We start from the raw sequence: 14,193 nt of genomic DNA, 5'->3' as shown, positions 1-14,193 counted from the left end.
AATGTTGTACTTTTTACTCCACAACATTTACGTTTCAGATTGTCGAAACCCTTCCTGTCCAGTGAAAATCATCAGAATATGGTGATTTTGAGTATTTCTGCCACCACTGCACATAGTCTGCAGAGGAGCAGAATTAATCACGTGATCTCCTAAAGAAGTTGATAACATCCCGAACCCTTCCTGGACTTCAGACTCAGCAATCCATAGTTTGTTCCTCGGTAAAACTTCGCGGGCATTAGCACGGAGTGAGCGCTCTTTAATTTCCTCCTCGCTTTGGACCTCTGACGATCTCATTTCTATGCCTCTCACTCAGTCCATAAAACAGAACCGCCTCCATGGCAGTTCCCATGACAACGGAGAAACGATCCCGGCACGTTCCCTGTTGTCTCGCCTGCGTTTCCCGGGAAACTGCTACACAAATCCAAGAAAAACATCCGGAAAAGACCCTTGGTCGTCCTTCTGACCGTCCGAAAGTGGAATAACTGCAGGACTTGTTCACTCACCAGGACTCCTGGACGATATATTCACAGAAAAAACATGATGACTTCTTCCCTTCCTGTCTTAGATAGCAGCGACCCCCGTCTAAAACTGACGGTGCAAAACAGAATAAGAAACATTTTTGTAACACAGTCGGAAGACACCAGGTAGGCCTGTGCTTTTATTACAGTGGACAGCGTTTTTATTTATAAACCCTTTTTTATAAATATTTATTTTTTGTCCTTAGGCATAGAAAGGAGGAAGATGTCAACCACATACCTGTTGTAACAGAGGTAAGACAGAATAAGTAAGACATGTGATAAACATAAGTATAAAAGTTTTTATTGTCATTTGTGCATTTGGGAAATATGATAATATTAAAATAATAATACAGAAAAGTATATTTTGTTGCCTGTAGGACTCACTTTTTAGGGATCATTCAGTACCTGGAAATACTTTTAATGTTTATTCAGCTAGTAGTATTCCTATATGTTCAGACTTCCAGCAGAGTCCTCGAGACAGGAGTGAACACTTTGCAAAAGACCCTGGTTCTGAAGAAACAGGCTGAGTTGGACGAGGTGAACAAGCAACTCACACTCAAACGGCAAGAGTTTAAGAGCTGTGTGGAGGCACTAGCTCAGAGGAGGTCTGAACTGGAGATAAAACAACAGCAGGTGAATTAAAACCTCCCAAAACTACTTAAATACAATAATGATTAAGGAGTAGGTGTCTATCACTGTCAAATGACACTGTCCTAATACTAAGACTATGTTCCCTTTTGGGTATGTTTACCCAGACTAAAGAAAGAGCGATAAAATTTGAGAAGTTTGTGGCTGAAAATGAAGTGAAGCGACGTCGGGCACTGAAGAAGTATGAGGCTGCGCGGGAGCAGAACGTTTTGAAGCAGAGAGAGATAGAAGATCTGACAGAACAGCTGAAACAACTTAGAGCAAGGTGAGAACTTTAAGCCTTAGAGCGAGGATATCACTCCTTTAGTCACCTTTTATATTTAAGTTTTTCCACATTTCAATTCACAGGCAGCAAGTTTTAAAGGAGAGAATGGCAAAATACAAAATCTATGAAGACTATTTGATGAAAACACTAGATTATCTCCCCACCAGTAAGCTTAAAAACAACCTTTTACATGTTCTGTTAATCCTAATGGGTTCATTACACACTTAGGCTTTAAACTGCACAATATTTTTCAGCTTACCTTGATAATGGGTCCGACTCTTTGGTTATGCCCATCATTCGACGCCATGAGACCCTGTCCATCACCCACCAGGATCTGCTGCAGCGCTTGGAGCGTCTGGAGGAGGAGGTGGAGCAGGGCCAGCGACAACTGCAGACCATGAAGCAGCAGCACAGCATAAAAAAACTGGTCAGACATGCACAGATATTATGTAGATGTGTGACAGTGCTTGAATGAACAACCTATTAGAGTCTATTTATGTGTGTTGCAGATGGCCAATAAGGATCTGTCTGAACTCCAGAGTGAGTTGGAAACCCTGAAAGAGAAGAACAAGCAGGCAGAGGTCAACCTGCTGATGCAACAAAGCCTGTCCAGAGAGAAGGTATGCTTTCAAGTTCCAATATGACTCAGAAAGGACCCTTTATCAAATTACAGATAGGAGTGTGGACAGAAATATGTGCCATTATCTCTCAGGTTGAAGAAGTAGGAGTCTTGCTTATGGCCATCAACAACCTCGCAGAGCAGTGTTATCTAGCAGCATATGGACCTCTGGAAAACATGGACATATTGACAATGATGGAAATGGTAAAGGTAATATCTTTATAGTTATTATTAGTATTCCCACTGATAATTAAAATTACTTGACCTAACTTTTAACTTACCACAAGTTTTATTTCAGGAGTACATTTTGGACAAGGCAGACACGGAGAAGAGAGCGAGGAGACTGATGGAGTCGGGGTCTGCAATGACTAGTAGAACAGTTCTGACAGACAGAAGAGAGAGGGGATCGATGAAAAGCATTGGCAGTAAAACACAAATCAAAAGTTCGAGTAAAGTCAGTAGGAAGAGCGGGACGACGAGTTGATGTAGAACTTTTACAACTTATCACCGTGTTTTCATGCTAAGTGTGAGCGTGAATGTTCATTTTTTACCTTGGAGACAGTAGTTTGACTCTGGAAAAGCTAGTAAATTAACTTTGTGTTAAGTCATTTTGTTAAGATTAAGAGTTGTTTAGACTCTTTGATGCAGTTTCAGTGTTCATAACTCTTAATGCAAAATGCTATGCACCAAATTTTGCACTTAAACATTTATATAGATTTTGTAAGTAATATAATGTGCAAAGTGTATTTGAGCATCAGAACTTTGCAAATGTGTATCTCTGGAATGTAATCATTGTTGCATTTTAAAATAAAATGGTCACAGTCAAATGATGCCGACAGGAGGTAATACCCATCAACAAGGCTGGTGCAGTGGTATGTGATTATTTTCCAATTTAGATGATACAAACAAAATATTTGCGATATACAAATAAGTATTTTAGATGTATTTGTAATATTCTGCATTTTATTTATCAAATATAGTATATATATTGTGGCAGAGAGCATCTGACTTTCCTGTTGTACGTTAAATCCTAACTACATGTTATGCAAAGCCAAATGCTGCAACCAAACAAAACAAATTCTTGACTCTGCTCTCTGTGGTCAGACACTGTCACACAGGTTTTTTTTGTGACAATTATCCTTAATTATGTTGCAATGTGGTGAAAGCAGTAAAACATGTTTAGCCATATGTTTTAGGGGTTTATTTTGTAGTTTACGTTCCTCAGGATTAAGTAATAATCTGGGTTGTGAGTGTCCTATACAGTAATAGCTTACTTTGTCTTTTGTAGCCTCTCCTTAATGAAGAGATAAATCCCTCCCTCTAACTTTAGGGCTTCAGACCACCAGACAACAACTTATTGATGACCAGTGGTGGAGAGTAACTAAATACATTTACTCAAGTACTGTAACATTACTTAAGGGCAACTTTGAAAGACTTGTCCTTTCCATAGTAAGTTTTTACCATGTTGTGCTACTTTATACTTCTACTCCACTACATTTCAGAGGGAAATATTAAACATTTTACTCCACTACAATAATGTGCGGGCTAGTTACTTGTTACATTCAAAACATAAACACATAAATATGATGCATTATTTTAAATAAAGCAGTTAGAATTAGCTCCACCTCTACCAGACACATTAAAATTAAGTAATATATACTTTAATATCTTAACTACAATTTGCTGATAATACTTTTTGGGAGATTTTGAATGTGTGAGGTTAAATATAATAACTCTCATACCTGTCAACCATAACTTACAGTAATGGAAACATGGAGAAAGGTAGCTAACCCATAAGAGGCTAGTTGTGGGTTGCCAACAGGAAGGCATGACTCCAGCACTGAACAACGCCTGTACTGTCCCTTTAACGCGAGCACGTGGTACCTGCAAACATCCGGTTTTTTAGAAAATGCAAAGAAAATTGCAACAATGTCGTGACACGCAGTTTGGACGGACGGAGTCTTGACAAACTGTAATTACGTTTTTCTTACATTGTTTCTATGTTGAAATGCGAAGGTATGTCGCGTGCGCGGCCCCGTGAAGCTGCGGTTTGGTCTCGCGGATAGTAACGCTGCTTGTTTCTCGACAGATGGAGGGTGCCAGCCTTGTCTCATGCAGAGAGGACATTTCTTCGCTGTTTCCTGAGCAAACGCCTGGTGCCAAATATAAAGTAGGCTTTTTAGTTGGGGTGGGGTGGTGTGCTGAAGGTAGTCGCCACTCTTAACGCATTTTAATCACACCTATTGTCCTTTTGTTAGGATTTAAGCAGCCAGTTTTCCTCCGTGAGACAAGTACGAGGGGATGGGAACTGCTTCTACAGAGCCCTCTGCTACGCACACTTGGAGTCAGTCCTACACAATGCCAGGCCTTTGCAGAGGTCAGTTATTATCATTGCTGCCTTTCGTTCACACTCAAGTCACTTCAATTTAAGGTGGCGTTGTCTCATTGATTTCACTTTCAGATTTAAGGAGCGAATTATTCAAACCTGCAAAGACTTTTCTTCTGCGGGATTTGATGAGAGCTCCTTCAAGCGCCACCTGAACACAGTAAATAATGCATTTCCTTTTACAGTCACACCATTTGTTTTAACTTAACAGGTAGCATTAGGTCAGCAAAACACCAATTTCAATAAGCCTGGTAAGTAAGATTCTTTTCAATAACATGTTCACCTCTAAACAAATATAAGGGAGATTTATTGTTGGGAAGGAAACACCCAGGAATGACTGGCTACAGTGATAAAACAAAGTCACATTAAACAGATGTTCACATTGTGGGAGAATATGTCAAAGTGGCTTGGGACCTATTTGTAAGATATCTCTAAAATTCCAGTTTGAGTAGTCCATATGATTGTCCGCCACAAAGATAATGTGATTAACATATTCCTATTTAATGCATAGTTAATTAACTTTTCCAATATATGGCATTGTTCTTGAATCTACAATTTCATTAGATTTCCAGTTAGTTCACACTTTTAACTACTATTTAAAGCACCAATCTATTCTATATATGGGGAAAAAATAAAATACTGAAAATCTCAATGTCACACACCAAACCCTTGAAATGAATCCTTACATTATTACTACTATGACCTATGCTCTTGTTGTCATTATTCTGCTACTGGATCTAGCTGCTTATTGAAAAAGGTGCAGTAAAAATACCTAACTGTTTGTGTTCTCCTGAAGGTTGTAAATGTTGTGGAGCAGTGCCAGGCTGATGAGCAGGAAGACCGGCTGCTCCAGCTCTTCAATGAGCAGGTGACCTCTGACAGTGTGGTGCAGTATCTCAGGCTGCTTACTTCTGCACACTTGCAAAACCATGCCGACTTCTTCTGCAACTTTGTGGAGGCGCCCAATCTGCAAATCTACTGTCATCAAGTTAGTAACAGTGTTGCTGCCATCTAGTGAAAAAATACAAGACCATCTTTTTGTGTCCGTAAATCAGGACCGTCCAGGTTTGGTAATGTCTTCATTGTCTTCATTCAGGAAGTGGAGACCATGGCAATGGAGTGTGATCATGTGGACATCTTAGCTCTGTCACAGGCCCTGGATATCTGCATCCACATCGTCTCTATGGAGGGCGATGAACAGCAGTTGGCTCACCACGTCATTCCCGAGGGTGCTGAACCCTCCCTGCACCTCCTCTACCAAACGTCACATTATAACATTCTCTACCCACGACCTCAACACTGACCAGTGATCCAGTAGGACTCCGCTCAACTCAGGGATACAGACTTTGGTTGAATAAAATCCCAACTGGGCTTTCAGACAGTTATGAAAAGAGATTTTTATAAAATCTTGCAGTGTACAGCAATTAAGAAACATCTGGTAATACATTTTTTGCACATTGTGCAATACGTATTTAGATGAATGGAAATCAATCTATGTAAAAAAAAACTACATAAATCTTTTCAAAGATGTACTTTTAAACACATTTCCATAAACATGTCACTGCTGCTGTTCTTTCTTCTGCTTCTTTGTTTTCTTCTGTGGTGAAACACCTTTCTTTAACTTTTCTTTCTTTAACTTTTCTTTCTTCTCCTCTATTGAAACCCTGGTGAGGGCACTCTCCATCCCCGCTAGAGGCATGTGAGACAGGGAGAGCTTTCCCATCTGAGTGGGGTATTTGGTCTTTATCGCATTCTTGAATACAGGCTGGGAGATCAAATGCTTCAAATGCTTTTTCATCCCCTTCACCATCTTCTGCTGCTCTCTGTCATCTTCCTCGTCCTTTGCTCTCCCTGTGGACATATATGGTATATTCAGTTGTCTGTATTTAAACATTTTTAAATAAACTCAAGATGTAAGAGAATTTGTGTTACCGATTAAAAGATCATCATCCAGGTCTACATCCAGGGCCTCTGCTGCTTGTTTGAACCAGGAGTTGTGGTGCTTCTCTCTGCAGTTGTGGAACTCAATTTTCTCTATCTGTCTGGCCAAGTTTACCCGCTCCTGTGGAGGAACACACTCAACAATAAACAATCAAACTTAAACTTATTAATGTCACATAAAGACAGGACCTAATGCTGGATCTTACCTTGATTGCTTCCATGCATTTGGTCTCTATGGGGAACATGGGGAGCTCTTCATCCTTCCCAAGAGTCTTGTAAATCTTTTTGAAGTTCATCACGTCATCAGGGCCTATTAGCAGCAAACTGAGACCCTCTTTGGTGGCTCTTGCTGTTCTGCCACTCCGATGGACGTAAGTCTCAGATGTCCTGGGAACCTGGTTGGTGTTACACTCAATTAGTAGCACCCTTGTATATAAAGACAATACTCATTATGTTTGAATATAAAGTAACTGGCTATCAAAATAATAAATGCTATGGCTAAGCTTACCTGGTAGTGAATAACATGCTCAACATTGGGGATATCCAGTCCTCTTGCTGCTACATCAGTAGTCAGCAGAACACAACTGTGAAGGAAATTCAGACAACTATTTTATTTCCTTTTGGGGTTACTCTGAAAAAAATGTAGCAGAGGTCACATGCCAAGGAAGGTGCTACTAAACAGATACATTAAAAAAAAAAAAAACTACTTAAGAATAGCACTGTGACTATCACTTTCTATGATACTGAGCACAGGACTACTGCTTATTACAAGAACTGGGAATTGTACATCTCAATGTGTTAAACTTCCACTGTGTAAGCTCCAATGTGAATTTTTTATTTTTTTTTACCAAGATAGCAGCAACACAAGCACACATACAGGCAAAGTGCACTTGAGTTGTTTTACCAACCTCCACTTCGAGGAGTGAATCCCTTTTACACTTTTGGCAGGACTTCTTTTAATATGTGAAACTACTGTGGTTGTAAACTACATTATAGAACATATTCTGTAAATATGTATTAGGATTAAACTTAATGATGGAAGTAGTCATGGGAAACATAATCAAGGCTGTTTCGTGCATAACAGATAAAACCCTTAAGCCCTTATTTGCAGGTAACAGGTTTTTATATTTCATCATAGGACACAATTAACAGATTAAGTCTGCTAGCTACTGCTAGCGTGTGCAAAACTCACCTCTCCCTCTCAGCAAACCTTTCCAGGTTTTTGAGGCGTTGTTTCTGGTGCATGTTGGCATGAAGAGGCAGTGGAGTATAGTCCAAGATAACCAGCAGGGAGTTCAGTCTCTTGATACAGTCTATACTGTTGGCAAACACCATGGTGCGGCCAGGATACTGGAGCAAGAAGTAATAAAGGTAGAAGTCCTTCTCCTCCTTCTGACAGTGGATTCGTGTCTCAGTCAGTGTCTCCACAGTTGCCTCCTTCCTGGTCAGGTCAACGATTTTGGGTTTGGACTTGATCCCCACTTTCTCCATGAGAATTTCCAGCCTGTTCCTCTGGTCCAGATTCTTCTTCTTCTTCTGCAGGAGGCGGGTGGGCAGGTCGTGAGCCATGGTCAGTGTGGCAGAGAACACAAATGTTTGCCTCGTGGGATTGAAGTGCACGGTGTTCAGCATCTCCAGCAGACTGTCCAGCTCTGCAAAGTGGCCTCTCTCTACCATGCGATCTGCTTCATCAATGACCAGGCACCTGTAGAACAACAGTAGTTAATAAACGGTAGCACTGAAATCTTACAAACAAGCCTCTGAATGATCTGTATCACAGAAATATTCATCACACTTCTGATATTTCAAATGTTGATTTAGCTTTGGCCTGTTAGACCACCATCGTCCTTTGTTTCTTTTTTTAAAAGAGATTAGAATAAAACATGCACTCAATCTAGAAGGAAGTCAGAGTCAATAAAAGCAGTCATCACCACTGCTATCTGTTTGGCTTTCAATAAACATTTTGCTGCTGCCTCCGGCCTTTTGTTGAAAAATGATTGCACAAGGACTCCTCTTACAAATAGCAATAATGTGTCTGCAGTCGTTGCTAGGTCCCTTTGCTTTGTGCCATCAAAAAGCAGTTATGGTCATCCATCTACTCTTCAAGAACCGAAACCAATAACGCAGTTTGTCCAAATCTGATGAATAAATAAGAAAGCAGGGCCGGATGATAAACCAGTACTACAGTTTATTGACTCGCACTTTGTATTGTAATGACATGATCTCAGTGTTCTACAAAATTTTGTTGTCCAAAATATTGACTCAAAGCATTTTGTTGTTATGAAAAACTGGCAACATTTCTGCCAGAGTTTGAGGATGGCTGGTCCTCCACTCCGAATTAATTTTTCCCTTTTTCGTTGATGTTTTGTGTTAAACTGGGCCGGCCGGCGGGGATACATGGGCGGGTGACAAATTAACGGAAAAAATAGAAATACTAAGAAAGAGTAGTAGTTTTGGGTTGGTGTATCCTTTAAATTGTCACCCAGCTGTATGTACTGTATGTTTTTTGTGTTCAAATTATACAAATAAAATTCTGTTATACTGAGTTCTACATGTGTGATGACCTTTGCTTCATATATGTAGTATGCAGTACAGTGGAATGCAGTTTATTGTGCTAAATATGATAATTCTATCTTAGATTTTTTGCCATCTTAGAAATATTAGTTTCATATTGCAATAATGATTTTACCATATTGCCCAAGACTATAAGAAAGAAATGTGGAGTGTGACATACCTCAGCTGTCTCAAGTTCAGCAGATGTGGATGCCTCTCTTTGATCAAGTCCCACAAACGTCCTGGAGTGGCAATAATGATCTCTGGTCTTCGCTTGAGCATCCTTCTTTGTTTCTGTTGTGCCATTCCACCCACCACTATCGCTGTTTTGATGTCTGCACAACAAGAACATCTTGAGTATCATGACGTTGATAATTCTCTTTCATTATTTAGAAAAATAGTATCATAAACCTGTAATGATTTACCTGTGAATTTTGCGACAGCATCAATATGGTGCTTGACCTGAACGGCCAGCTCCCTGGTGGGAGTGAGCACCAGTCCGAGCAGAGGCTGACCCCGATCACCGGCAGATTTTTCTTCCGCTTCAGCGGTCGGATCGAAATCAAAATCTGCATTTTCAATTACTTGAACACATCCGAGTCTCGCATCATCTTCATCTTGTTCATCTTCGCTGCCATGTTCGTCTGTGTCACCGTCATCTTGCTCTGAGATGCGTTCACCCTCCTCTTCTTCCACAGCCTCCATGTCGTCCTCTTCTACTGTGGATTCAGCTGCGTCTCCTGACTTTGTGGACTCATCTAGAGCTGGTAAATACAAACTTTCCACCTGTGTGGTTGGTTCAGTACTGTCCTCAACAAGCTTTTCTGAGCCGTTCCTCCACTCCAGGATGGTGTGGATCATGGGAATCCCAAAAGACAATGTCTTCCCGCTTCCTATAATGACAGTGACTCACATTAACTTCACTTATGGAAATATGAAGACAGATTGTTGTAGGACAAAAATAAAGCAAAAGGTATTTCATCTTACCTGTCTCAGCTGCCCCCAGGATATCCATACGGTCCCTGATAGCGGAAGGCAAAGTCAGGGCTTGAATAGGTGTTGGTGAACCAAATCCCAGACTGCTCAGTGCCTTAAGCACAGGAGAGGGAACAAACAGGTCCTTCCATGCACTCACGTCAGTGTTTTTATCAATAGAGCCAGAAAGTGTTGCATTAGTCCAATTCTTTTGCAGCTTTTTGGGTTGCTTTGTAACTTTATCTTGTGTGGGTTTTTCTTTTTCCAGAGCCTGAAGTTCTGATGGAGACTCCGGGTTCAGCTGTTCTTCTGGGACCCTTTTTATATCCTTCTTCTGTTTCTTTTTCTTCTTCTTGTTGCTCTTCTTTGCGGGTTTTGATTGGGCATCAGGTTCTGAGCTAATGGCTTTATCTTTTAATGTTTCTTCTTTAGCGGTTTCATCTCCTCCCTCCTCACCTGCAGCTACATCCTTCGCTGTCACTTCTGCAGAAGTGTCACCTGGTTGGACTGATTCCTTCGCTGTCAGTTTCTTATTCTTCTTCTTCTTGGCTCTTTTCTTCTCTGGTTCAGCTGTTTTCTCTCCCTCTTCGGTCTTCACGTCTACCTCCTCTCCAGCCTTCTCCCCAGCCTCCTCTTCAGCCTTCTCCCCAGCCTCCTCTTCAGCCTTCTCCCCAGCCTCCTCCCCAGCCTTCTCTCCCTCGGTGGCTTTTCTTTTCTTCGCTTTCTTCTTCTTTGTCGTCTTTTCCCGTTTCAGTTCTTTTGCTGCTTTAGCTGCAGCCTTCTCAGAGTCCACCAGACGATAACTTGTCAGCTCTTCAAAACACACCAGGCCCTCCATGCCCTCCTCGGAGAAGAGACTGGGGTCGAGCTCTACAGCTGCCCAGTTGCCTTTCACATGGATGCTCCGTTTGGCTTTCTTTTGCAGCCCGGAGGACAAACGCTTGTTTTTCAGCTTCATGTTCTTTGTCTTCATTTTGCTAGATTTCAATATGTCAAAATACCCCCCTCAAACTGAGTTGTTAAAAGCGTGTGTGTGTGAAGTTAGCTTGCGGCTAAAGTGCAGAAGTACTTACACAGATACAGAAAATATTCGCTAAATATCCGCTGGTTGGCTTTGTAAACCATACACAACTACACAATAACTATAAGCAATGGAAAAGGCACTACCTTGACTGATTGCGGTTTTTCGAAATGTCAAAATATTGTTACGAACGATAACAACCACGCACGACACGAGGGCGCCGCCATGACAGTGTTGATCACGTGGTTTGAAAAACTTTATTTATCCAGCAACAGTGACAGTGACAGTGACAGAGCTTTCTTCCTGCAGGAAGGGGTTTTTCTAAAGTTGCATGTATATTAGTCATCTTATTTATTCTTCACTGGGAGATAACAAGTCATTCGTGCAGCTATTTTTTTTTTTTTTGTCCAATCCTGTATTATTAGAAACACAATCAATAAATCATTTATTTCATACGATTCAGCGATATATTTAACATAGTTTAACATTTAAACGGATCTGACCGAGCTCAGTCTTTGAGCTGGCACACGTATGTCATACTTCCCTTAATACAATATTTATAGGTTGTAAGTAATGGCTTTATTAATGATTAAAAAATGTTGCCAGGTTGGTTAAAAGTATGTTCAAGTTTCTGACTTCTTCTGCAGATATAAATGTTAATACGTTAGTAATAAATAATAAGCCATCAGCTAGTTTGTAAATTGGTTTTTACAATAATCCATCACAGATCAAAGGGCAAATAGTCCATTAGAGGAGAATAAACACACCAGCCAGAGAGATTTTTCACAATTTAACTTATTTATGGCTTATCTGTAAAGCATTAGCAAATGATTTATTATCCATTAATAAAAGTAATGAGCTACAACTTATAAACTCCATAAAAACTTATTGGAAAGTGGCACTGATGCATTTATTTACTCACTATATATGAATAAGGATTAAATTACTGTGGCACATGTATATACCAAACACCGCACTCAATTAGTATGCACCTGTCATTAAACTGATCGATCAAATCCAAAAGAAAGGCACACTAATGTCAGTTCTTTATTAATAGGGATAACATAATAGTAGGCTTACAGAACAGACCAGCACAAGCCTTTTAAGGTGAATTTAAGCCCTTTAAAAGCCTGAAAAAACACAATGTTGTGTGCAAGCACTCAAACAGTACAGTCATGACTGCTACTCTTTGCTAGGGTCAATCAACCTGCCCATAAACAGCAGACAGTTTGTGTCTTCGTGGTATATGAAGAAGAAAAATGGTCTGTTGACAATGAAGGTCCTGGGTAAGGAATATGGAGTAATGCCAATGGTTGTGGCGGCTGCTGCAGTGGTCCCGGTCTCATCCACCTCAATCACAGCCTTGTGCAGCACCTGTGATTTTACAGTAGATACAACATTCATCATCTGCAGAGGTTGGAATATGCAAGTACATTGTGACAGCGTGGTGAAATTCAAAACTAACCTCTGACACTTTGAGGCCTTCTTCCTTACTCAACTTTGTCAGATTGGCTGAATTACTGAAGACACTGGCAATGCCCATATCTGGTAGAAGGCTGTGGAGGGAATACGACTGCTCCATCTTGAATTTGGGCATGTTGACTTCCAGTTTGCTGTGAAACAAGACGTGGGTGGCCATGTTTACTAGATTCACTTGTCATGTGTTGGAATTAGATAACATGTATTTGCTTATTTGGGTTGCTTTTTACAGCACCTTTCTAGAGCAGATGTCAAAGTTATTTGCTATTATAGCTAAAATACAGAAGAATACACATGACAAAATAGGAGAAAAGCTAAAGAAAGATGGGCCTTGTGTAAAACGTGACATTTTTACACATAAAAACCTTACGTTTTTTGCAGCTTTTTGATCCAGCTGAGAAACTTCTCAGCAGAAATCTCATCATCAATTACAGTGTAGTCCATGCCTTTGTTGGGTAGCACAATAAGCATGGAGACACCTTCCTGGTATGGCAGCTTCAGCACTTTGGCACGAAGAGGAACATCTTCCATCATGTAGAACTTATCCTCTATAAACATCATCGGCACTTGCACAACACTATAGTTGTCAATGTAGAAGGGTGCATTTTGAGTATGATTTGAGTCAAAAGGCATCTGCCAGGCTCCTGTGGAAGAAATAATACTGTTTCATTGTGGACACTTTAGGTAAAAGGTCAAAACACAAATGGGAGTCAAAGCACAGTTCTATGAGTGATTCAACTCACCCTGGAAGAAAATTGTGTTGATTAACATGACTCGGGTCATTGCATCAAGGGTGGAAATCATCTTTCTCACTTTGTCCTCGGTCTTGCACTTGATATACTCATTGATGAAGCTGATACTCCCTTTTGTGTCCGCAAAGTCTACTCTTTTGATGTCAGCATCAAAAAACTTCTTGATTTGGTCCTCAAACATCGTCTCCACCTCAAACTGCTGGCGTATAAAGAGAGCCATGCCCTGGTCCAGTTTTAGTGATCCGTTCTGTGTGATGTTGTCATTAAGGAGTTGAAAGAGTTCTGGGATAAGTTGTGGGTGGTCAGCCCGTTCCAGCTGCTCCAGGTTGAGTCCCTCCAGCATTTCTTTGTGTGTGTCACCATCAGAAGCCATTAAGAGAGCAGCAAAGCTAGTAGAGATGCTCAGAGGGGAGAAAAAGATGTTCTTGTCATGGTAGTTGGATATTTTTCTGTAAAGATTCATGGCAAAGTCCATATTTTTTAAGGAAAGATCTGAGATGGTGGCACTTGAAGGCTGTGCTTGGTGGACCGGAGCGAAGAAGCACATGTAGATTACAATGACAATAAATCCCATCTTCATTTTGTGTACCGCCATATTTTGAGTCTGAGAAGGTTTTGGCACACAAACTGAAAAAGGCAGATGTCAAAAGATTATTAAAAATGCACATCTGAACAGTAACTGGACAACTAACCCATCTCCAAAAAATAAGACAGATTAGATCTAATAAATAACTTATTTTTTCCATATAAGTTACCACCAATACCTTGAATAAATTCAGTTTTGAAATGCAATACATAATTGTGACTGAAATAAAGATTAACTAACATGTCATACGTACCATTCAGCTTGAGCAAGATTAAGTCTGAAAGCTCCATCTATTATTTGGGGATACAAAGTGCAAGTGTGCTCTGAGTGTTACATATTAACCATGTGTTGTTCCAAAAGGCATCAGAGCTGTTTTTCAAACATTTGGGGCCTCTTTCATGTGGTGGTTTTTGTGATGTCACAGGAACCATCAATAACTGCCTAAATTAC

At 40.4% G+C, this 14,193-nt stretch overlaps 4 protein-coding genes across 6 annotated transcripts; 2 read left to right on the top strand and 2 right to left on the bottom strand.

Annotated features, from left to right (window-relative positions):
* The first annotated feature begins 61 nt into the window (after nt 1-61).
* si:ch1073-416d2.4 (coiled-coil domain-containing protein 42 homolog) lies at nt 62-2,911 on the top strand. 2 transcript variants are annotated; one of them, XM_051382135.1, is made up of 9 exons: nt 62-644; nt 725-770; nt 975-1,151; nt 1,274-1,431; nt 1,515-1,597; nt 1,686-1,858; nt 1,941-2,051; nt 2,144-2,254; nt 2,349-2,911. In XM_051382135.1, the coding sequence occupies exons 1-9, from the start codon at nt 538-540 to the stop codon at nt 2,532-2,534; spliced, it is 1,152 nt and encodes a 383-aa protein (XP_051238095.1). In that variant the 5' UTR covers nt 62-537; the 3' UTR covers nt 2,535-2,911. The 2 variants fall into 2 exon arrangements, with proteins under 2 accessions (XP_051238095.1, XP_051238084.1); XM_051382124.1 differs by having other exon boundaries at nt 2,144-2,260.
* Nucleotides 2,912-3,909: 998 nt separating this feature from the next.
* Nucleotides 3,910-6,395, top strand: LOC127353137 (ubiquitin thioesterase OTUB2). The gene is made up of 6 exons (XM_051382174.1): nt 3,910-4,022; nt 4,140-4,220; nt 4,309-4,427; nt 4,512-4,596; nt 5,233-5,424; nt 5,533-6,395. The coding sequence occupies exons 2-6, from the start codon at nt 4,140-4,142 to the stop codon at nt 5,737-5,739; spliced, it is 684 nt and encodes a 227-aa protein (XP_051238134.1). The 5' UTR covers nt 3,910-4,022; the 3' UTR covers nt 5,740-6,395.
* On the bottom strand, nt 5,809-11,182 carry ddx24 (DEAD (Asp-Glu-Ala-Asp) box helicase 24). Of its 2 annotated transcripts, XM_051382065.1 has the most exons (9): nt 10,570-11,182; nt 9,918-10,533; nt 9,356-9,823; nt 9,112-9,265; nt 7,570-8,082; nt 6,886-6,961; nt 6,584-6,772; nt 6,369-6,498; nt 5,809-6,287 (listed from the first exon to the last, which is right to left on the bottom strand). In XM_051382065.1, the coding sequence occupies exons 1-9, from the start codon at nt 10,876-10,878 to the stop codon at nt 5,995-5,997; spliced, it is 2,748 nt and encodes a 915-aa protein (XP_051238025.1). In that variant the 5' UTR covers nt 10,879-11,182; the 3' UTR covers nt 5,809-5,994. The 2 variants fall into 2 exon arrangements, with proteins under 2 accessions (XP_051238025.1, XP_051238016.1); XM_051382056.1 differs by having other exon boundaries at nt 9,918-11,182.
* A 778-nt stretch (nt 11,183-11,960) lies between these two features.
* On the bottom strand, nt 11,961-14,161 carry serpina10b (serpin peptidase inhibitor, clade A (alpha-1 antiproteinase, antitrypsin), member 10b). The gene is made up of 5 exons (XM_051382112.1): nt 13,997-14,161; nt 13,149-13,784; nt 12,776-13,049; nt 12,392-12,539; nt 11,961-12,300 (listed from the first exon to the last, which is right to left on the bottom strand). Exons 1-5 carry the CDS (start codon nt 14,031-14,033, stop codon nt 12,109-12,111), a joined length of 1,287 nt encoding a protein of 428 aa, XP_051238072.1. The 5' UTR covers nt 14,034-14,161; the 3' UTR covers nt 11,961-12,108.
* Between the last annotated feature and the right edge of the window lie 32 nt (nt 14,162-14,193).

This window comes from Dicentrarchus labrax, unplaced genomic scaffold (genome assembly GCF_905237075.1).
Source record: "Dicentrarchus labrax unplaced genomic scaffold, dlabrax2021, whole genome shotgun sequence".
Classification (NCBI taxonomy): domain Eukaryota; kingdom Metazoa; phylum Chordata; class Actinopteri; family Moronidae; genus Dicentrarchus; species Dicentrarchus labrax.
This window is presented reverse-complemented; position numbering and strand designations above follow the sequence as displayed.

Excerpts from the sequence above, each read along its gene's own strand:
- si:ch1073-416d2.4 (XM_051382124.1), top strand. The coding sequence starts at position 538 with ATGATGACTTCTTCCCTTCCTGTCTTAGATAGCAGCGACCCCCGTCTA. Across the intron at positions 1,598-1,685 it reads ACTAGATTATCTCCCCACCA|CTTACCTTGATAATGGGTCC; the intron begins GTAAGCTTAAAA and ends AATATTTTTCAG. Across the intron at positions 2,261-2,348 it reads CAATGATGGAAATGGTAAAG|GAGTACATTTTGGACAAGGC; the intron begins GTAATATCTTTA and ends GTTTTATTTCAG.
- LOC127353137 (XM_051382174.1), top strand. The coding sequence starts at position 4,140 with ATGGAGGGTGCCAGCCTTGTCTCATGCAGAGAGGACATTTCTTCGCTG. Across the intron at positions 4,221-4,308 it reads CGCCTGGTGCCAAATATAAA|GATTTAAGCAGCCAGTTTTC; the intron begins GTAGGCTTTTTA and ends TCCTTTTGTTAG. Across the intron at positions 5,425-5,532 it reads TGCAAATCTACTGTCATCAA|GAAGTGGAGACCATGGCAAT; the intron begins GTTAGTAACAGT and ends GTCTTCATTCAG.
- ddx24 (XM_051382056.1), bottom strand. The coding sequence starts at position 10,878 with ATGAAGACAAAGAACATGAAGCTGAAAAACAAGCGTTTGTCCTCCGGG. Across the intron at positions 8,083-9,111 it reads CTGAACTTGAGACAGCTGAG|GTGCCTGGTCATTGATGAAG; the intron begins GTATGTCACACT and ends GTTGTTCTACAG. Across the intron at positions 6,773-6,885 it reads AGCATGTTATTCACTACCAG|GTTCCCAGGACATCTGAGAC; the intron begins GTAAGCTTAGCC and ends AACACCAACCAG.
- serpina10b (XM_051382112.1), bottom strand. The coding sequence starts at position 14,033 with ATGGAGCTTTCAGACTTAATCTTGCTCAAGCTGAATG. Across the intron at positions 13,050-13,148 it reads CAACACAATTTTCTTCCAGG|GAGCCTGGCAGATGCCTTTT; the intron begins GTGAGTTGAATC and ends TTTCTTCCACAG. Across the intron at positions 12,301-12,391 it reads AAGGCCTCAAAGTGTCAGAG|GTGCTGCACAAGGCTGTGAT; the intron begins GTTAGTTTTGAA and ends GTAAAATCACAG.